The 23,751-nt window shown below is 41.7% G+C and overlaps 1 protein-coding gene across 6 annotated transcripts in view; it reads left to right on the forward strand.

Moving 5' to 3' along the window:
- Positions 1-23,751, forward strand: part of Nalcn (sodium leak channel, non-selective) — a 298,301-nt gene that overhangs the window by 232,912 nt on the left and 41,638 nt on the right. For all 6 annotated transcript variants that reach the window (XM_048800656.1, XM_048800657.1, XM_048800658.1 and 3 more), the window contains 8 exons: positions 2,881-2,954; positions 17,133-17,234; positions 17,694-17,763; positions 20,350-20,441; positions 20,527-20,649; positions 22,654-22,710; positions 22,940-23,060; positions 23,157-23,288. In XM_048800656.1, coding sequence (XP_048656613.1) covers positions 2,881-2,954; positions 17,133-17,234; positions 17,694-17,763; positions 20,350-20,441; positions 20,527-20,649; positions 22,654-22,710; positions 22,940-23,060; positions 23,157-23,288 — 771 coding nt within the window. The remainder of the gene's footprint in view (positions 1-2,880; positions 2,955-17,132; positions 17,235-17,693; positions 17,764-20,349; positions 20,442-20,526; positions 20,650-22,653; positions 22,711-22,939; positions 23,061-23,156; positions 23,289-23,751) is intronic.

Consider the following 23,751-nt stretch of genomic DNA (forward strand, 5'->3'; position numbering starts at 1 on the left):
CATGGAGTTGAACTTCCTGGATCTTGAGTTCTGGGTTAAAGTGCATAGTTCTGAGAACATGTTTATAATTAAAATTCAGACTTTAAAAACATCATCTGTGAATTATTTGAACTTAAATTTAATTTATTAGTTTTGATCATTAATTCAGTCAAGGAATTGTTCTTTTGGCGAGTTGAGTGTTTTAGGTTTGTAAACCTAAAACATAAAATCTATATAAAATATATAAAATAATATATAAAATAAAAATAAAATCTATATTAAAAAGGTCTTTTAAAACTAATTTTTTGTCATTCTCAATGAAAACAGTATGTGTCATCCATCCCATTCTTTTTACTCCTACATCTCTGATATATTTAGATGCAAAGTGAGCAATTACTGACTCTTTTTAGCTGCAATTTACAATTTCAGATCTAAAATTGCTTTTTTCCTTTGTGAAATGAATCTGTTTAATGCTATGAGTATGTATCTGCATATGGCTGTCAGTATCTCTTAGGGCCAGAAGAGGGCACTGCAGAGCAGTGTAGCCCTGAGTTCCTTGTATCAAGCAGAATCTGAGAATGTCCTTTGCTAAAAGATACACCCAAAACTTCATAACACCAAGAAAAACTGAAGGGATAATGAGATAATCACTATAGGCCTCATTCACCAAAAAAAAAAAGGGCTGTTAAGACATCTATCTATGTAAATACATATCTAGTGTATCAAATATATGTCTATCAAGCACAATACACACATCTCTTCTTTCTTCCTTCAGGTACATTCCAAAGTTGAACCTGAAGCTTTTCTGTTTCTACTACCTCTGCCATCAGTTATAAAAGCAGTTCTCAAGCACTCCCTTGTACACATTAGTGCTGTATTTTGTTTTAATCAGCTCGAATTCAGGATAAAGTGGATGTGAGGCCTTTTAGTAATTTTATGTGGTGCAGGAATCATTTAGGAAGCACTGTACTAGATATTATCCCAAAGGCTCTTCCCCATGTGAAGAGCATGGTTTCAGCATCAGCTCCTCTACCTGCAGTTAGGTCAGTAGGTTCAGGCAGGAAGAGACCTAGGCCTGTCCTTGACCTTGAGGACGAATGAAGAATGGTGGGATCTGCAATCCTCTCCTAAGGCTGCCTGTCACAGGACCTCAGTAGGGGACCTGTCTCCTCATTGTGTGGGTTTGTAGGTGTCACCAGAGCAGAGGCTCCACCAGGAGGGGGCCTTATAGCTGTCCTGGGTCTCCGGAAGCCACTGTGAGCAGTAATCCTTAGGAAATGTCCAACCAGCTCAGGGAGATAGTAAATCAGTGCCCAAAGTCCCCTCTTGAGAAGAGGGGACAAGATGTATGACACATCACTGTGAATAGCCTTTTACATGCTACTGTGCAAATATAACTCCTAAATAAATGGCATCCACTCTTGTCTCCTTGTCTGCACATTACTTTATTCTCCTAGGGGTTCTAGTGAATAAGGAAACCCATTCAGTTTTCATGATTAAAAAATAAATAAATAACAAAACACTTTTGCTGCCTAGACATGTAAGGGAGAAATCACCAATGTGTTCAATGAGCCTGCTCTTCATTACAGATCTGCTAGGAAACAATGAAAATTGTATTGTAAATTATGGTATTACTTAGGCTCTCAGTTGTGATTGAAAAGGCCAGTTTGTGATCCTGGCTCTTTCCCAGCCATGGCTACATGGATGTATTGGCTGGATGTCATTGCATTTGTTTATAGGCTATTTTTAGGATTAGGCCTTGGTGGCTTTGTGTCTCAACTTAAATGGTGCTTGTGGTAAAGAAACCAGGTGGTCTGTTTTAGGTGAATGCAGAGTTTTCTTGTTTTCTGCTTTTCCCTCAAATTTACTGGAAACATAGTATGCCTTATAATGTTTTCCCTACTCACTTTGCTTAAAAGCCCACCTACCATAACACTCACGTAGAGAATTTGCACCAAATTAATTTGCCTGGTACATACATCTATGAATTTAACCACTGCCACCTTTGCCTGTAGAAGTTATTCAAGGTCCGTTCCCACTTCTTCAGTAAAGTCACTGCTAACTCTATCAGACACTTGTTGTCCCCCAGCCAAAGTGCAAAGCTCCTCTCATCTTTTCTACTGTACTAATTGTCCAGTTCTTGGCCATCCACCATATTGTGCTTTTCCCTAATGACATCAAGTGTCCTGCTCTGTCCTGCCTTACTGGGCTGTTCAATTCTAAAGTCCAAGAACTCTGGCTCCCATCCACCCTTTGTCTCCACTGGTCACCAATATGGTGCAAAGTGCTGAGTAAACCTTATCCCTCCATGACAACGAGCAGGTCATTGTCTAGTCTGACTGCTGGAGTTACACTTTCAAGTTATTTGTTCTTGGGAATCTACCCAAAGACGTGATGGTGTGCTTCTCGTTCTCTTTCTTCTCTGGAATAGTTTTACCAGCATTAGCATGGGGGAAACCTTGAACGCCTCCCTCATTTGCTCCTGTGCAAAGCAACTCCTAAACTAGTGTTCAGATTAGTATTGGATCCCAGGCTAAGCACTGGGATTGTGGATTGGAAAACATTTTTCTAAGTAATAATGAATGAGGAGTCCAACATTAGTCTCACATAAAGTTCTTTGGAAACCAAAGAACTTCTTCAGAGAAAGGGCAGCGTTATTACCAGTGACACACAGCCTGTGCATCATCCCACAGCTGTGGAAATGCAGCCCCACAAGATTCTTTGCAGTTTTGCTCCAATGAAAACGAAAATAGAAAAGAATATGAAATTGTAGAATAATCACGTAATGAAGCTTTAGTGAAAAACATGTTTAATGTTTTGATAATGTCATCTCTCTAATGATTTTTCAGCATGTTATTCTTTTACATTCCGAAACTAAAATTATGATTTTATAATTTTCAGCTTCGCAAGTCTGTTTTCAGCATCAGAGCAAGGAACCTTCTGGAAAAGGAGACTGCAGTCACTAAAATCTTAAGGTAAAACCAATAAGTGTTGATATATGCTCAAACATACGTAGAATTAAGGAAAAAAGAGGTTTTTTTAAGTGAACCAATTTTCAATTTTCTGTGGATCAACAAACATACTTTCTGTTAGATAGTAGGTTTGAGCAAGTATACACTTATATACAATGTCAACAACATTACTAATGTCTTTCCTGAAAAAGTAGTATTTCATTAGCAAATTAGGCCATTTCTTTCTTTCATGTATTTAAACATAAATTATAAAAACATTTATAAAAATATTTAAATAACCATTATTCTTATAGCCTCTTTTGTGATACATAAAGGAAAAATCATGATCTGGAAAAAAATGGTAAGCAAGTCAGACTTTTAAAGCAATTATGATTTTTAATCTATTAATCAAGTTATTAAAAGTCTATTAAGAGTTGAAAGCATACCCATCTTAGAATGCTTATGAAAACATGTCATTTTAATGCCACTTCTAAAACTTGTCTTGAAGTGAAGTATCAATAAGGAAAATTAAACTTATTTAAACATATAAGGCTATGTGATAATACAGAGTATTATACATGATCAGTATAGAATCCGTATGCATTTGGAATATCACTTATTGCTGCGTATATTATGTGGACACATGTAAATGGCACAACCAGATATTTGGACTTGAAGGTAGGAGGGCTGACAAGGTGAACGGACATATCATACCAGGGCGGTCTCTGGGGAACTAAGTGGTGAGTGGAAGAAGCTAGACTCGTGTACTAGGTTCATTACTAGGAAAGGTCATGAAAGCATTTGCCTGGACTATCTATTACTGTAACTCAGACGCCTGTAACGAGAAAATTAAGCTAAGTATATATGAGAACTATATTTGCATTTTAATATTACCTGAAATTTGTGTGCAAAAAAACAAAAATTCTACGTAATGAAGACTGTGTCCTATGAATTCCCTCTCCATTGGTGAACATTCATGCACAGAGTTGCAGTAACTTTTATGAAATGAGAATAAATACTTAGGGTTTATCTCTTCACCACAAAATATGAAGAGATAAATGTGAAAGGTCTCATTGAAATATACAGTCTGGGTCCCAACCTGAGTTAGTCTGTCTGGCTGGTCACCCCACCTGTTGTCACCATGGAGACATGCCATGAGGTCTGCCTTGACTGCTTCAATCTCCAGAATCATTACTCAAGCTCACCTGTACCAGACAAGTTTATGATAGGGTTCTAAAGAAAAATGTGCTGGTCCTCTCAGTAGGAAAAAACCCTCCCCAGGAATTGCAATATTCTGAGTCCGACAGAGGACCCACCTGACCTTCCCCAATGGTCCAGAACAACTGCCATCCAGAGATGGAGCTGTACCTAGGGTACCCGCGGCTTTCCCAGGCAGAGGCAGACACAGGTTCTTGTGAGAAACATGTCCCCAGGCTTCACTTCCCCGGGCACACTTCCTTATAACCAGTCTGCTGCTTTCCTTCTCCACCTGTCATGATTTGAGTCTGGAATGTCCCCAGAACTTTGATTGTTGAAGGCTTGTTTGCCAGAGAAGCAGTGAGCAGAGAGGGGATTTGGGCAGTCTTCAACCTCACCAGTGGATTAACCCATGTGATGAATCAATGAATTGAATGGGCTACTGAGAGGAGGTGTTGACTGTAGGCAGCTGAGGTGTGGCTGGGGACATGCCTCTAAGGACTATCTCCTGTCCCTGGCCTTTTCCTCTTTGTCAATGTGTCTATCCATCATCTATCCATCCATCCATCCATCTATCTTAGTTCCCAGCTCCATGAGCTGACAGCTTCCTCTTCCATGTCCTTCCTCACCATGTCGGCCTCACCTGAGGCCCAAAGCAGTGGAGCTAACTAATCATGGACTGAAACCTCTAAACCATGAGCCAAAATGAGTCTTGCCCCCTCTAAGTTGTTCAGGTAATTTTGGTCACAGGGACAGAAAGTTGACAACAACCCCCTTTCTTTCTTTACCTCCATCAGTTTATAAGAGAATGGTGAAACTCACCCCTCCAGGAACTTCGATATGGGACAGGGACTGAGGTTCTCTGGAAGGCCACACAAGGGGCAGGCCCCTCGGGGCTGTCTCCAGGAGGCGTGGCCTTATTGTTTTCCAGGTGACCTTTAATTGGAAGCTTCCTTCCAGACTTCACCTACCTTAGAGTCAGGCATTTGAGATCACAGAGTTGTCACAAAGAACAGGTTAACATGTCATTTGCTTTGAAAAAAAAGTTAGACTTTTTCCGACAGGTTCTGTTGATTGGTTTGACAATGAAGAATGACTCAATAGGTGCCCAACGTCACACATTTGAATGAATTGTAAGGATGAAACTGGTCCATGTTTGCTTAAAAATCCTATTCAATACATCGTAATGCCAGAAATTACGTTCTTTACTTCTGTAAAGAAACTTAATAGGCAACTTTTAAAAATATTTTTTAGTTGTCGATGGACCTTTATTTTATTCATTTATTTATATGTGGTGCTGAGAATCGAACCCACTGCCTCACACATGTGAGGCAAACGCTCTACCACTGAGCCACAATCCCAGCCCTTAATAGTCCATTTTTAAAGGTACAGAAGTTTAGGAAATTGGGGGGGGGGAATAAAATTATGGTGTATGTGAAGAAAACATTTAAAACACCCTAGGGAATATGGACCCCCCCCTCAAACCTGCATTGTATGATTTGAGGGATACCCAGATACAAAGTACTTTAGGACATCCCACACACTTCAAAATGAGAAGAACTCCTTACGCTCTTGGCTACTTTGCCCTGTGAATTACTGGACATAAAAGGCTACAGTTTGAGGGGGGAAAAAAAAAACTAGAATCTATTCAAAATACAAATTTGATTCTTTAGAAAATTTCCTCCTGTTTCATTTGTAAAAATGGTTTCCTCGTTGCTGCCTCTGTAAACTGATACCTTTTTGGGGAATAGCTATCTTTTACCACTTCACTAGTTCTACTCCTAGTAGTAATGTTAGTAATAATGATGACGATACCTGCATCGTACCTGCCTCCTGGTGTAATTCCTTAGTTACAAAGTCATGAATAGATTGGGGCCCTGGGCATTGCTGTACGCTGTTTTCCCAGGAACAACAACAACTAATTTAAAAAAAGGGGGAAATTGAAAGAAGAAAAGAAAACATCTGTGACGGCCCCAGGGCCCTGATGCGGATACCTGCCACAGCGGGAAAGTAAGAAGTGCTTTCTTTCACTGTCTCCTTTGGCCCCTGGGCTCTCCTTTCCCTCCACCCATTAAACCTTGCCAGGGCCCTTGGGGAACCTGGAAGTGGCCTCTTCTGGGACCATTTGCACTCTTAGAGGAAGGAAGGGCTGAGAGACAGGATGTAGTTTGGTCTTTTGGTGGATGAATCTGCCCTGGTTCACGTAAAGGAAGTCTGGCAGAGTCTAATGTTTTAGTGTCCTGTCCTCAACTTTCCTAGACTTTTTTTTCCTTCATAGAATTATTGTCTTTAGTGTCTCTGAAGGTTTCTCACCAAGCGACAGGTAAGAAAAGTATAGGGAGACCTGGGAAAGGACTTGACCTGAGTCATTCTGGTACAGCTGGGCACTTGTCCTGATTTGGGTGCAGATAAAGTAACTTTAAGCCAGTATGAGATGTTAGTGTCTTTAAAATAACTTCCACAAAATAACGAGTATTTGGGGAAAAATAAAACAAGGCAGATCCCTGCGGCGAGGTGTGCAGAGCCTGTCTGTGTGGACTGGTACTTTGTCTGTGAACTCTCAGTTCACTCAATGGAAGGTGGGAGACCAGGGTGCCTCCAGGCCTGACCCAGAGCCCTGGGCAGTGTCTCTCTTGCTCCTCTGTCACCTCAAGTAACTCCCTGATCTCACCCTCAGTTTTCCCATCTGCCTTTGTGGAGGAGACTTTCCAGAAAGTTCCACCTGACTAACCTGTTGAGTGGGCGGGGTGAGATTTAGCTCTTCCTGCAGTGCAGACCACTGCTCCAACAGCCGGATGCCTCTAGCTCGGGGCTGGGAATGTGTAAGGGCTTGGTAAGCTGCAGAGCTGGTGGCAGACTCTGGGGCTGTCCAGCACACACACCAGGCAGCAGGTACCTGCTCCTGACACTTTTTTTTTTTCTTTTTGGGCCTTTTGGTCTTTAACTATGTATGTGCATTACCTTTAAAAAACAAATACAACTGAGGCTTAGAAACAACCTCCAGAAGTGCCCAGCATTACTGGGCCCCAGGGAGAAGCACCTTGACGGGAGTCTTGATGATCCAGTTACTTTTAGGTGATGGGTTGACCAGGGGAATGAACGACTCACAGTCTAGAGGAGAGGCCTGCACCAGCAGCTGTAGTTCAGACGAATGGATCTGGGGGATGCGCTTGCAGCTGACAGTGGAACAGCACCAGCAGTAACAGGTCGCCTTCCTCCACGTGAAGTCCCATTGATGTAGAGGCCTCGGTTCTCTCCCAGTGGTTAAGCTGTGGGGCTGCCAGGAGTTTCCGTCCTCAGGGGAATCACTGCCAATATCCATCTTCCAGTTGAAATAGGATTCATATTATTTCAGCAAAAAATGTCTATATACATTACCACAAGCAGGAAATTCCATCCACGAAGGAAAGTCTCAGAGAGAAAAGGCCCTGGAGTCTGAGAATGTATGTCACTCTTTGATGGAGTCACCTATTCCTATGCATAATAAACTTTAATTCATGTTCTTGCAGTTATAACTTTCAAAAAAATGGTGTTTCGGGAAATAGAATTTCTGCCTCTACTTGAGAACACTTTGATGAGAAAATGGTGAGCCATTTGTGCACATCTTGCGAATGCTGCAGGGCTTAGGTGAAGGTGACCCAGTGGCCAGACAGACATCTGTGCTGAACACTGTGAGAGGAAGGATGTTCCACTGTCCCAATTATAAAATCCAAAGTTGCTAGACTCTGCCGTTCAGCTCCACTGAAGAAGGCTCCCTTCATACAGCAATGACCTTTTCTCTGTATCAGAAGAAATCAAAAATAAATAGCAGTGTGTTTTCAATGCCCCACTACCTCCATGGAGACTTCCTCTAATTCAAAGTTCTGAAATGGAGCAAAAATGCATTATCATCCCTGCGAGGCTCAGTGAATAGGGAAATGTCAAAATAAAATAATTAAACGTGTACATTACTTTCCAAAGTTCCATCCAGCCATGAGAACCTCATTAGCTAGGGGTATCTTCATAACCTTGCTGAGTGTCCAGTCTCCGTGACACTGGCATTCTGGTATTTCCATTTACAGCATAATTTCCCTTGGCATGCACTTGTTGTGATAATTTTTGTAGATCTAAGGAATACTCTTTAATTGAGTGCTGTTGTTAAGGGTAATTAATATAATATGTGAGGTTAGTTTTTCTCTTATTTATCATTTGAACACAATTATTATTATTGACCACAAAGGCTTCATATATATTATTTAAATATATTTGAAATCACTATACATTTTAAAAATGAAATTTGCCAGATTTTCCTTAGCTAGTATCTGAATTGCAGTAATCAGAATATTTTATATTTTATTGAGAGAGTATTTTATTTATAGATTATTTTTAAATAAACCCAAAAGTGAATATAATAGCCCTGTGGATTAGGAGGCCTACTATGAATTTTAGCAAAGAGATTCAAGGAAAAAAAAACATTTGTGATAAACATTATTTTTTTAGAGCAGTTTTAGGTTCAGTGCAAAATTGAGTGACGATATAACGATTTCCCATATACCTCCCACCCCACACAGAAACACTCTCCCTACCATCAACAGTCCCTATCAAAGTGGTACATTTTTTATAATCAAGGGACCTGCTTTGATACACCAAGAACATCAGAGTCCATAATTTATATTAGCTAGTCCTCATGGAGTTGTGCCTTCTATAGGTTTGAACAAATGCAAAATAGCATATAGCTACCACTGTAGTATTATCTTGCCTGAAGACCTCCATCCCCCACCTATTCATCTCTCCCTCCTGACATACACTGATCTTTTAACTGTCCCCATAGACATGTACATAGATAAACACACGTAGAAATGTCTCCAGAGATGTGCACAGATGTTTGTAGCAACTTCGTTCATGAATTCCCAGAACTGGAACATCCGAGATGTCCTTCAGTATATGAATGAGTACACCAGTTGTGGTGAGATGGTATCTAGGCAGTGGAATGTTATTCACCACTGAAAAGAAAGGACTGATCAAGCCATGAAAAGACATGGTGGAAACATAGATGCCTACTACTAATGAAAGAAGTCCATCTGAAAAGGCCACGCGCTGAATAGTTCAACTCTGTGACATCCTGGAGAGACAGAGCTGTGGTGATGAGAAGATAGTTTAACAAGGTTCTTGCTTTTACTGTTGTATCACTGGATTATGAAGTGCTACGTCATTGAAAAATACAATGCATGTCCATCCAAATGTTGGTTAGTGTAGCTTCTGCAACATTGGCAAAAGTTCACTTTTATTATAGTAAAAATTCAATCTTCGCATTTCCATTACACATTTCTGAGTCAGTTCTTGAGTTACTGAATGTGACCCCCAGTGAACGGTGTAGGGTTTCAGACATTGTATTTGCTGAATTTTAATAGATGTACCAAAGGCAAGGATTTCCCACAGATTGATTTTCTTTTTTGTTTATAGCATGTGCAAAAGATAAAATAGTCAAGGTTTATTTCCAGTGTACAGTGCAGTCCTGGTCACCTGTGTATTTGCATATCTGTAGATAAAAATGTTTTGATGAATAATTTAAGATTAGGACGAACCGACCAGCCGGTGCCACTGAAGAGCCACATGCATGCACTCAGGACCCGGCAGACTCAGGAAGGAGTGGGTGTTCACTCTGATAAAGATACAGCTTTTTCCTCATCTCAGCAAGAGGCCATTACCTGGGGCTCACCCATTAGCACCCACCTTGTCTCTACTTTGGATGATCACAACGGAGTCAGGTAAGAGCCATTTCCAGGAAATACTCATAATCTATTCTCTCAATGGTTACACAGTCCTAGTTTACATAATGAGCACGGAAGGGCTATTTTCCTGTTGTCTGCTGATGTGATTACATTACCTTGACCAACATCCAACAATACTTCTAAGTATTTTACCTCGTGGGAGCTCAAGAATTAAGCAACTCCTCCTCCCAGTGCAACGCTCTGCAAAGTTACCTTGTGATTCCCTTATATGGTAATTGCATCTAATAATACCAGATGACATCCCGTAATCTAACTTTTCTATATAGTGAAACTAACTGGAGACTTGCAGGCCTCTCTCTTTCGTTTACAGACTGTGTGGGTTTTCCCACACCCTTGCTCTGGAACATTAAGAAAGAAGCCACGAAGACAAAGAAAGAAAGGAGGACCCCTGCTACTGCTTCTGTGAACAGCTAGTGGTGTTTAAGGGCTAATAAAGCTCCAAAGATCTCTCATAAACATCATCGTCGGACCAATTTAAAAATATTTTAGTTGGAGAAATGTCAAGGAAAATAGAAACAATTTCTTAAGACATGATTCTCTTTCCTCAGCCTCCATAAAAGATTACATATATATATATATATATATATATATATATAGGGCTGTCATAGAAGGGGCAATTGAAATTCCACAGCACAAAGGCAATGGAAGGAGGAGGAGGAAAAAAAGAATCAATCTTTCATATGTTTTTTTCAAAGGCTTGGCAAGAAACCAGGGGTAATATTTTTGCAACTGGGAATGTGTGTTTGCTGAAGAATATTCCCACATTCGGATCATCATCAGGGGTCCTCATCTTGTTTTCCTTTCAAAGGTAGAGGGGGCATAACATTAACCCCAACTGGGAAAAGGAAAATGCCTGGCTGTAATTCTCCTCCTGGGAGCAGGAAGAAAGACATTACACAGGCCTGTGGGGTGGAGAATGTCCTCACGCACACAAGACAAAAGACTTCATTATTTTTCACCAGACACTCCGAGCCATGTGCCTCCCACTTCCAGGGGCCAAGCAGGTAGACCCTTTTTTCTTAAGCCACTAGATGGAGTTTCTAAGACACTGGCCTTCTGTCGCTTGCCACTATGAAGAGATGGAGAGAAGACATTGACGGCCTTGGAACTCACACTACAGTGTCCTTCCCAGAGAAGACCAAGATGGCCCCCAGAGGACCACAGCATGCCTTTGCAATACCATTAGCTTTGCTTTTTCTTGGAGCAGAAAATAAATGACTATTTTCTTCCTGGATCTGTGCTTTTTTTTAATCCTTCTGTGAGACCAAAAGGCATCTAAATACTAATGAAAGTTTAAAGTGGCAAAATATAACTTAAGTGAATATTCAAGTGCTTCTTCTGGGTAGTCTATGACTGTGTGGTTCTAATGATGTGTGCATCTCATTTGTTAGGTAAAATACGAAAAGTCTCAAGTCCTGAGTCACTCACCATTTCAGCTTGCCAGCAGATTCCTGTAAGAAGAGATACATGGAGACCACATTCTCAGCGATGGATCGAATCTCCAATGTAGAAAATTGGAAGGAATTCATCTGCTTGAGGCTCTGCTCCATGTTGGTTTCACATTCTCCCAACAGCTTTGACAGACAGCACAGATGAAGATTTACACATTTTCTAGTTGCAAGAAGCAATGTCTGACTTTTTTTCCTTTCTGTCTTGGGCCCTGATCTCTTGTAGGCACACAGCCTGTTAATCTTGAGTGGCACAGTATTCTAACTAGAGACAAAATTAAGATCATTCAACTTCCCCTTTAAGCAGCGTACTCTAGACACAAGCTGTTTTCTTTGCAATTATTTTCATACTTCCTAAGCATAAAGTGATAAGAAAGAAATTAAAATATTTGATCTTCATAGCATTTCAAGGTTCATTCATTCAACAGATATTTATTGAGCGCCTATTGTGTACAAGAGCTGGGAAATAATAGTGAGCAATTTTAAAGATAGCGTCTGCTCCCTTAAGCTCTTTTGAGCATGGTATATGTGAAGAATGAAAGGCCCGGAGGATGGCCTGAAGAAGATGAGGGGCCTTCTTGTAAAAGAAGAGACTAGAAGTGGGATTAGAGGGTGACAAAGAGGGCTTTACAAGCCACACTGAGCTTGTCTTTCTCTTTCTGAAGAGCATTAGGAAGTTGATGGGTTTGAGACCATGATAATAATTGCTTCATTTACCCATCAACGTATAACAAATGACTCAAAAACTTAAGTGATTTAAACACCATTCAAACACCTTTTCCATCTCAGACTGTGGTCAGGAGTCTGGGTATCGTGTACGGCTTCTCTAGCTTTGGATCTCCTATGAAGCTGCTTGATTTTTGTATCCCTGAGTCGTTGGATTCAGTTCTTCATGGGCTGTTAGATTAAGGCCTCGGTTCCTCCTAAGCTCTTAGTTGGAGACCTCTAACAAGTGGCTCTCTCCATGGAGCCCCTCAAAATGTGGTGGCTTGCTTCCTAGAGCAAGCAAGAAGATGAGAGAGCAGGGTTCCGTGGCACAGGCCTGTAAACCCAGGGCTCAGGAGGCTGAGGCAGGAGGATCTCAAATTCAAAGCCAGCCTCAGCAACTTAGCAAGGCCCTAAGCTACTTAGTGAGACCCTGGCTCAAATAAAAAATAAAAAGGACTGGAGATGTGGCTCAGTGGTCAAGTACCCCTGGATTCAACCCCTAGTATCATTAAAAAAAATAAAGGACAAGGGAGCGTCAATGACAGAGACCCAGATATCCCAGTGTTCCCTAACCTGTCCCATCATGGTTGCCCTCTGTTTCTTAGAAGCAAGTCACTAAATCCTGTGCAAGGGAAGGGAATTACACAAAAGCATGAAAACCAAGAGGTGGAGGTCACTGGAGGGAGTCTCAGAAACCTGCCCACCAGGATAGTATTGGGCTGTTCATATCAGAAAACAGTGTGTTTACCGAAAGTGGCTGCAGCACCTGCTCCAGCAACCATCACTGTGGATCAGAGAGCAGGAAGACTGGCCTTCCGGAGCACCCCTCTGTCAAACCTGCTTGCTCAGTCCTCAAAGCTCTGTAAAGGTGTCATCATCAACCACGACGTGGGGCCAAGCAGAGAAGGAAATCCCAGCACCTGAACATTTAGATGAAGCACCAGCATTTCCAAAATATTGTGATCCGCAATGACCTTGCTTCTCCCAATTCCCTGTGAAGTTGGTAAGAAAGGAATCACGGTTCTCGGCATTTTACACACGAGAGAGGAGACTTAGAGAATGCACAATACATGCCTAAGGTCCACAGCTAAGCCAGGTCAGAAAGCACGGTTCTAAACCTTTGGTCTCTCAACTCTTCTTCTCCATTAGGCTTCCAGACAAAGGCAGAACATTCCATCAGCAGCTACACTGCAAACCAACTGTGTGCTTTGAACCATGGGACCTGCAAGTTTCCAGGGGCCTGCCGAGCCCCCTCCCGCCCTCTCCTCTCCTTAACACCTTCCTTAGCCTTTTTGCCTCTTCAGTCTTCCCATCAGCAGCTGGAGTGCCAGGAACTGGATTTCCTAGGAGTTCGAGGATGAGTGATAGACAGGTTCCCTCAAGAACTCACAGACTATTAAGGGGTTTGACTGATGATGACAAAATACTGGAAGCATTAGACAAGCATGGTTACCAGCGCGCTGCAGGAACATGGGATATCGCACATCATTTTTTTAGTGCTTCCATGCAGGGGAAATATTCATCCCTCCCTTATGTCACCTATCAGAACCCATTTGTATCAAACTTTATAATTTGGATTACTATATATACTTGTATATAATAAATCATATTTACTTCCAAAAATCCTAAAGCAAACTTTTAGCATGCATCTGAGCCTTGGCACATTAGAATATATGTAACCCCTTAGGAAATCTGACTGTGTCCAATTGAAGTCAACAACTTTCTAACAACTCTGCTATTTTCCAAAATAACAACATATTTTTCATGACCAAAAAGCGTGACAATGGCTTATGTGTGAGGCTGCTTCTTGTGGCAGAAACGTGCTGATGTGGCAGTCATTCTGCCTTTTTCCGTGCAGTGTTGTAAGGGGCCAAAGGGTTGCAAAGCCACCTTCTCAACACTGTGCTCCTGCTCCCAGCCAAGCCCAGACTTACCTCCCCACCTGCGGAATCTCCTCATCCATCAGGGAACTGGTCTTCTCTATATGGAAGTAGGTTTTCCCACATGTTTTTAGAGGCATTTATATTTCTATACAAAGTGGTCTCACCTGTATCATCACTGGTTCTTTTATGGGAAAATTATTAAAGATAAATAGAAAGAGAGTGCATAGTGCCTTTTTAGTTTTAATACTATCCCTCCATTGTACCAAGAAAACAGTCTTCAGGACCTTCAAATGCAGTTCCTTTCATATGCACCCCACTTCCTTCACTCAATTGTTTAGTTAGCAATTTGCTAATTAGTTTTCTGCTAAAGAACCCCAGCATTTATCTGTGGAGTTTCTTGTTTTGAAAGCCCCAGCACGCTCAGTGGGAAAATCCGTATCAGAGCATTTGACCTGTACTCAACAAGAGACTGATGAAGGTAGACGGAGACTGTTTACCTCTGATTTTGCATGCATGTGGAGGCAGCACACTGGGTGGGGGCCAGATAGGTGATCAGAGAGAGTCAGGGGCAGCCATGAAGGAAGCCTATAGTGCCCAGTTGATTTCCAACATGGAGACTGGGGTGGGTGTGGTGGGCCTGACTTCACTGTGCTCAGAATCCAGGTTGCCTTCGGAGCTCCAGGGGACAAGAAGGTGGACAAGCAGCTCTGCTCAGGACAAGACCCTCCTACTGAGTAAGCAGTGGTGGAGCTGATGCTGGGCTCCAAGAGAGTTCCAATGTCACTGGTTACAGGATTTAGCTGGATGCTCATGAAAAGACCTAGAGTTAGTGGGCGTTTTATTCCTGCATCCCCCATTAACCATTCAGAAATCATTCTAGCAAATGGTAGTTTGAACATAGAAGAAAGTGGTAGGAAAGAAAGTTAAAGTGAATGTGTCTGCCATAACTCATTTCAGGAGGCCTTAGTCGGCTGAAGCTCAGGCTTTCTGATTGCAGGATAGAGCTAAAAACCAGACCCTCCACACCCTCAATGAATGAGTCTTCCAGAGAACAGACTGTGTGATTCACATGTATGTGAAACTCCAGCACTTTTTATACTATTTTCTGAATTCTGTAGATGCAGAAGGAATGAACTGAATCAAAAGAGGAAAAGGGTGACTTTCTTAGCACACTTTACCATGCTGTTGTGGAAAGAGATGGAAGGGGCTCAAGGTGAGGCTGTGGTCTCTACAGAGGGCCTTCCCTGTTTAATCAGAGAGGAGCAGGCCCTCTCTAAGGGGTCTCTACAGGTTTCATAGAGGCCACTCAGGGACACCAAAAATGCCAGGTGTTCTCAGACTAGGCTGTTGGGCAAACAACCAGCAGCTCTTAAACCATGCTGCCCCAAACCAGTCACCCTCCTCTATTTCCCGTATAGCAGAGGTCCTTGCACCCAAACAGGTGTGTTACAATAGAGTTGGATGTGTTTATATTTGAGGCCTAATGGTCTTACCTGCTTTGGGGGAGACTCTTGTGATCCAAGAATGACAAGTTCCCAAGACCAAGGCTGAAGGATAAGTCTTGATGGTTCACACAGATGGCAGGGGATGCCACAATAACAGGTCCTCCAAATAGATTTCCTCAAAATGGCTTCACAATTTTCAGTCCTTTGGTCAAGAAATAGCTAAATATACATAAACACGAGATTGTGTTTTACTTTTTCACCTCAACTTACAAATGCATCCTCTTACACAGCGTCGTTCTAGTCCTTAAAATAAGCACAATCTCTTCTTGTCAATGTCTAAGTTCTGTTTTTCAATGAAGTGTTGACTTGGACTTTATCCCAAAGTGGTCTCTGCTGTTTCCTAAGCTTGGGGTTTGTTTCCACTAATGCATTTACATTCATTGAATTTGACTGATTTTTCATGGACATTCGCCACAATTACCTTCATCTACATTTTTAAGTACTTAAGTACATACTTGGTATCATAAAAGCTGCTGTTTTGGTTACAGGAAGCAGATACACAGTCTTTCCCCAAAAAGCTTAATTCTGAGAAGACAGTAAGAATTTCAAGTCATTCTAGAAGTGTGCTAGAATCCTCTGGAAGACAAGGGCTGAAAGGACCTGAGCTGAGGTGTTGAACAAATATGGCATCATAAGATCTGCCTGTCACAAAACCATTGCTTTTGACATTAGTGAGTTATCTTTGAGGTCAACCTTGTCCTGATTCTACCAATAAGGAAAAACTGAGCCCAAAGTTATCCCACTCGTTAGTGACAGTGTATGTCTGTTACACAGGTCTTAACTCCCTGGGTTATTTTCTTTCCACTTGACCCAACCTCATTCCTGTCATTCCCCACTGGGGAGAGCTTTCTGAAGAAGAAATTTTATTTTGTCACCAAAATCATTGACACCACAAGTGTTAGGTCACAACTGTCTTTGTTAGTTAGAAAATCTGAAATTAATACCAGTCTAGTTGTGGTCTAAGGAAAAATACATTTTCAAAGTCTTCAGGCTTTTGAGAATACAAAGAAAGTGGTAACTGGTTACCAGGAAGCCAGAGGCTTTACATTAAGATTTTTCTGAGTTATAATTTCAGCATTTTTATGATTGTTGGGAAAAAGCCACATGACATAAACTTCACCATCTCTACCACTTCTGAGTGCACAGTTCAGGAATGTTAAGTAAACTCACATTTTTGTGCATAATTCCAGATTTACTTTTCTTTATAATTCATTTTTGCCCCTAATTTGATGCTTGCCTGCTTTTCTAAGTTTCTGTCAAATACTTTGGAACATGTGTTTCATCATTCCAGTGGCCTGGCTGGCCAAATCCTTCCCTAAGGGCTTTTATTAGAAACCTCCTTGTTTAAATTCAAAACCTACACCATGCTTGCCTGTGGGTAGACTGGCCTTGCCGCTCACAGAATCCTGATAGAAGCCCTGCCATTCTTTTTTATTGGGGGATGGAAGGAAGAGGGGCCAGAGAGGGAGCTTTCTATTTATCTTCCAGATCCTCTTTATAGCTGGGAAGCTTCTGCTTTGTGAGTGGTCCTGACACGAGCCTAGAGGTCATTTCCTCTTATATGTAGTTTGCTGCATTTTGCATTATCATTGGTGTTGCCTCAAAATTAACAAGAGCAACGAGCAGTTATGTATTATTCATTTCAAGCGTACAAATCCTGAATTTATCTCAGGCTCCTTTTTCTTCCTAGAGCTTGCACTCGACAGCGCATGCTGAGTGGATCATTCGAGGGGCAACCGGCAAAGGAAAGGTCGATTCTCAGCGTGCAGCATCACATCCGCCAAGAGCGCAGGTAAATGCTCCAGGAAGACGGGCTTCAGAGACCAGAAGGAAAGGGGCTTTGCAGGAGTGAACATTGTGTAGCTTCAGCCCTGGGTAGCAGGCGGGCGACGGGCCAGGAACTGAATTCTATCTGCTGGTGGTCACAACAATGAAATTGGCAATCTCATTCAAGATTCAAACAAACAAAAACACCTTTACTCAAAAACCTTTTCTTTGGTGATAGCCAAATTCTGACTTTTAAGATCAGAAGGAGAAATTCTGAAATCTTGTTAGAGGGGATCACAGGCATTTGGATAGACTATAAGCTTTTGTTGTAAAATAGAAGTGAGGCATTATTGATGGTGTGTCAGAAAAATTGTTGTTGTTGTTGTTCTTGTTGTTGTTGTTGTTGTTGTTTAATCCTGGTCTTTGCTTAAAACTCCAGATTTGATCTTGAGATCCACTGACCAGTTGATTGTGGTTGTTTCAGGTCACTAAGACATGGATCGAACAGCCAGAGGATCAGCAGGGGGAAGTCTCTTGAAACCTTGACTCAAGATGTAAGTTCTAAGCAATGCTGTGGATTTGGGAAGCAGGGATATGTCCGTGTATCTAAATAACTGCCGACAGGATTCTAGGGCCTGGATCTGTCTACCATCTTGCCATGTCTCCCTAAGACTTCATACAAGAGGAACTCAGGGAGCTCAGAAAACAAATGACATGACCAGGCACTGAAAAGTGACCACTGACGTAGAAGAATCTAGATATCTCACACGGGGCACATGTTTTGGTTAACACAGACAAAAGTGATGGATCAGTTATCTTTGACTAAAATTAAAAACATTTAAAGCATTTTGTATAAATAATTTGCATTATTATCTCTGAATATTTACCAAGTTCCAACTATTCTAGAATCTAGATCCAGTGTTTATAATTTCAAGGGTTTACCCAGGAGGAGATAATTTTTTTTCTATGATCATGTTTTATGTCAAAGATTACACAGAATTTCCCAAGAATTTCTTTACTTTTAGACTCTAGGTCTCTTGTGTGTGTATTGACTGACATAATAAATCCTGACTGAGTATTTACTTCATGTGGGATCCGGTTCCAAGTGATAAGAATAGTGGGGAGGGAAGACAGACTCAGGACCTTCCTGGAACCCACATTCTAGTCAAGGTCACAGATAATAAGCAAGGGAACAGTTCATGGGATTTCTGAGAGTGATCTTAATTTCCTCCATCTGCCTAGTGCAGCAACAGGTTTGCTTTCTTCTGTAAAGTAATATAAAGAAGTCAAAGGTGGAGATTTGATCTCAGGGGACTTTAGATAAAATGGTTAGTGCAGACCGCCTGCACCATCCCAGAGACCTAAACAGAGGAGTGAGCCATCTAGAGAAGCCCAGGAGCAAGCCATTCAGCTGCTGGCTATGCTGAGATGACCATAAAAGACACAGTGAAGCTCTGACTCTTGAGTTGGAGTCTGGGAACTGGGTTGAGAAGGCAGACTCAGGAACATTCAGAGCCAAGCATGGCACTGAAGAAAGGCGAGCTCACCCAGAGAGCCAGCCAAGCATGGGGTTTTGATTCTCTGATCCTCGTTTTGCTTTTTCTCCACTGATCTCCTGTTTCTTCAGAGGTTCTGTGATGTTGAGTTACTGCTTTCACTCCCTAGAAGATGCTACTTTAGCATCTTAGACTGTCCTCATTAAGCATCCCAGGTAAAAGAGAGAACTAAAAGTAGGAGACGAGAACCCCTGTCTTTGTCCTATTGGCACAATTGGAATTGGCGCAGGGCTCTGTTTCCGCATATCCAGGGCTCTCTCTGATGGACGACCATGTTGACACAGAGTTGTGGTCAGATCCAGCCTGTGGCCTGTGCCCTCAGCACTTCAGATTCAGTCCCATTGCCTGAAGAAAGTTGCCTCGGGAAAATTCAGAGGCAACACTCTTCAGAGCAGTTTCCTTTGACATGATTCAATGGAAATGTACAGACTACAGAAGCATCGATTAGAACATGTCTTTGAAAATATGTGTTGAAATACACATAACAGAGGTCCTGCTTGAAAAGTGCTAATTCCAGAGGCTGGTTTCTTCCTCAATGACCTTTTCTTGTTGAGACCTGTAACAAAATGCATCCCCCATCTTCTCCATGGCAAAATGTCGTGGGGTTCAGTTATTGCATAAGATGGCCTTAGCATGTCTTTTCTCCCATGAGAGCAGACATTAAAATGAGAAAGTTTAACCTTTTCCACCTATTCTAAGTGATAGTAGACACGGATGATTCAATCTAAGGAATGCTTTCTATGGGGTCTACTCTCCAGGTGTTTGAACAGTGGCTCCCCACCTCCTGCCGCGTCCATATAGGGACCGTCCAGGCCCTGCCTGACCTGCTCCCACACCCTCAGGACTGTCTCTTCCTATTAGCTCCTTGCTCTCTGGGCTCTTCCCCAACTGGCATCCTGGGTCTTCCATGCCCACACACCAGGCCTTTTCCCCCTAGGAGAACAGGGTTCTGCAGCTGTCCACAGCCTGCACCCTGAGGGAAAACCACCCTTACTCCAACAAGCCACTGTTCATCCTGGGGATGAGCACCCCCACCTCCCTCTGGTCTTTCCCTCAAATAGCACCTTTATATTGACTCCACTGTGACCTATTTTAGGTTACAGCTTCCAGCACTCTCTGCCTCTTACCTACTTTGTGTTTTTATTGGAGCACTAAGCATCCTCTAACATACTTTTAAAAATTTTTTTTTATCTGTCTCCCCTGACTAGACAATCAATCCCACAAGAACAGGGATTTTGTATGTGTTTTTTCCTCCTCCTGACAGATCCTCAGCACTAGAACATCACACTTGGCACATGACGGGATTTGTGATAAATATGTGCTGAATGCTTTATTTTTTAGGGGAAAAATAACTTTGCTAAAATGATTGTGACCATTTAACTATATAAATGTGTGTGTGTGTGTGTGTACCTCATGCTATATATTTATTATATACAGTAGTTACATACATGCCATATATTATAGTTGTACATAACATGATTATATATATGAAGATGCTGATTTCAATGTTTAAGCATAATAATAATTTTTGGCCTTCAAGAAAAGTCTTTCGTAGTGACATGCCTGCCCTGGATTTATTCCTAGCACTCCAATACAGTGAGATACAGAAATGCACAGAGAGAAGACAGCGAAATAAAGATGATTCAGGAAAAAAAGGAGCAAGCGGAGATGAAAAGGTACAGTGCGCTACAGTGATCCATGGCCGTCGCTTGAGCACTGACAGGTGCCCTTCACCGTCCTCTCCCCCCGTGTCCCCTCCAGGAAAGTGCAGGAAGAGGAGCTGAGAGAGAACCACCCGTACTTCGACAAGCCGCTGTTCATCGTGGGGCGCGAGCACAGGTTCAGGAACCTGTGCCGCGTGGTGGTCCGTGCCCGCTTCAACGCGTGAGTACGCTGTTCCAGCCAGGTGTGTGGCCTGGGTCGCGCGAACAGCAGGGGTGTTGTCACAGGAGGAGAAGAGACTTGTAATCCTAATGGGGTCACAAAATAAACTGTGGGCTAATTAATCACGCTGCTCCTCTTTGCCCAGCGCCTGACCAGGTGGCAAACAAAGGTTGCGAGTAGTTAGCATTTGTAGGAAGCGCATGTTGATAAAGCCCTTGACAGCCATTTTTATTTGTGCCTTTTCACAGTTGTCCAAGACGTTTAGATTGATGTTATTAACTCTGGGTCTAATTTTGAAAATGCTGAAACAAAGGGAGATTCACGGATGGGGGGGTCGTTGTCCACATCTTTTGTCAGACTTGTAGTTTCTTGGTGATCAAAATATACCAACCAGTTTATTCTAGGATAATGTAAAACAGAAAGTTAACTAGTACTTCCATTACCAATTGTTATGAGAAGAAAACCACTGGCCACGGCCTTGACCCCACCAACCGGGAGAAAAGGAGAAGAGGCTATCAGGAGGGTACAAGCAGACGGCACTGTATTTGTGGAGCCCTAAGCCAAGTTGCTCAGGCAGCCAATGCATAAAATGAATTTTTGTCAGTAAATATCCTGAAGACATTAAGAACTCTGCAGGAAGCTTTCCCCATGCCATCATTTGAGGAAACTGACCACCTTTATTGACAATCAGCAGCATATAGTACTTATTCTCTGTTATAGACTGAATTATTACTCCCCAAAATCCACATGTTGGAGTCCCAACCTCCAGTACCTCTGAATGTTTTTATTTGGAGATAGGAAATTTAAATAGGAATAAAGTTAAAATGAGGTCATAAGGTGGGTCCCAATCCAATATGACTAGTGTCCTTATTCTAAGAGGAAGTTTGGACATGGGCCCAGGTGGGGGAAGATCATGTGAAGCCCTGAAGGAGAAGATGACTACTGCAGGTCCAGGGTGCAATTCCCGAACAGATCCTGCCCTCGTTGCCCTTGGGAGAAACCAGCCCTCCTGAGACCTTGATCTTGGATTTCCAGCCTCCGGAACAATGAGAAAATGAATTTCTTAATTTCTTAAGAATTGCTTAAGCCACCCAGTGTGTGGTGCTTTGTTACACAGCTCTAGGAAACCAACACACACTACCCCAACACATCAGGGCTGGAGACCTCAGGGACCTCCTCATATCGGCAAGCGGAGGCTTTGTCTCAAGGACATGGACTCATTGCCACTTCATGGTTCTTTCTGACATTCTAGAAAGACATTCACAATTTAAAGCATCTGAGTGATAATCACTAAAACTCCCCTGAGTTTCCACAGAGTAAAGGAAGAAGATGGCAATGTAGGCGTTGCTTTGATGAGAGCCGGGTGGGTTTTTCATCTTGAATTATCCTGTTGGCAGCAAACACGTTAACATCTAATTGCTAATTCTCCACCTCATTGAGTGTGATGCACATTCTCCTTTGTCAGCAGCGCAGATGAATAGACTGACAAAGTCTCAATTGTAATTGGGAACACGCACACAAAGACCATCAGCCTTCCTAAAAGTCAAAGTTAGAAATCCCCCTCCCAGGAAATTCTATATGAATTATTCCACAAGATCACAGTTAAAATCAGGGTGGAGAACGCTTGTTTAATTTATAGAGTATCTAACTAAATAATTATAAAGAACATCCTTGAACAACTAAAGCAAAGATTTTAAGTGAGCATTTTAAAATGGAAGTCAAAATTTAATTTTGTAATACTCAGAAATTTTTTAATCAAGTCTCCATTCCTAAAATCAAGTACTCTGAGAAATGTAAGATTTTACTTTCATAAGCTTCAATAGCAAATTTGTTGATGTTTTCAATTTAATGTTCTGTTTCTTCAGAAGTCACATGCAGTTAACATGTTTTATAAAGGGCATTTTAGGAGATTTTAAGTAGAGGAGATGTTTGTAAATACCATGCTGCCAAGATGTAGCATGCTTGCTATGTAGCAGAATTTCATATGCTTGTTCTCTCTTACAGATCCAAAACCGACCCTGTCACAGGAGCTGTGAAAAACACAAAGTACCACCAACTTTAGTAAGTTCCATTTTCGTGTACAATTGAAGTTTTCCTGAGTTATTTTATGACACATGAAAAAAAAATAGAAATTCTCTTTTATTTTCTTGCTAGAATGACATTGATAAGTGGGGACTTATTTTTTTAAATGCCAGTCATGTTAATAGTCACTGAAGCCATTGTCTCTGAATCTTGGCAGCCTGTTCTGGAGCATTTGTGTTGTTTCTCAGTTCTGTTTGGCCTTTGACAGTGATTTGCTGGGACTGGTCACTTACCTGGACTGGGTCATGATCATCGTAACCATCTGCTCTTGCATTTCCATGATGTTCGAATCCCCCTTTCGAAGGGTCATGCACGCACCTACTTTGCAGGTACTGCTACTAAATCTCAGCTCCCAGCTAGGTGGTAAAACATTGACCTGCAATTTTTCTGCTCATTGTGACCTAACTGCATCTTGGCCATTTCAGATTGCCGAGTATGTATTTGTGATATTCATGAGCATTGAGCTTAATCTGAAGATTATGGCAGATGGCTTGTTTTTCACTCCAACCGCTGTCATCAGGGACTTTGGTGGTGTAATGGACATATTTATTTATCTCGTAAGTTTTTGCTTTTTCCTAAATGTAAAATGTCATGGTTTTGTAAAGATCTCCTGCATTTCATGGTGCAAAGATGAGATGTGTGAGGTCTAGTTGCCATAACGGATTCTTAAATGGATTATAGAATAGTCCATTAATATGCAAATAAGATGCATGCATTTACTATCTAAATTAAAAACCATTAAAATATTTGTGGATAGCTGCATTGTTAAAATAAATCAACCACAATTTTATGTATGAATGTGGCATACGTTAATAAGGTCTAAAATGGCAAATCTCATTTCTATCTCACAATTCATGTGGCTCCTATAATACAAGAAAGTTTGCATCACATAAAGCATGTTGTTGATTAATGAGCCCCTTGTTATTAAAAGCAAACTGAAGTCATTTGAGTTGGGACTCTCGTCTGGAATACTGGGCCATGACAGGTGCCTCCTCAATGATCAGTTAAACTGAGAACTCA

This window comes from Marmota marmota, unplaced genomic scaffold (genome assembly GCF_001458135.2).
Source record: "Marmota marmota marmota unplaced genomic scaffold, marMar, whole genome shotgun sequence".
Taxonomy (NCBI): domain Eukaryota; kingdom Metazoa; phylum Chordata; class Mammalia; order Rodentia; family Sciuridae; genus Marmota; species Marmota marmota.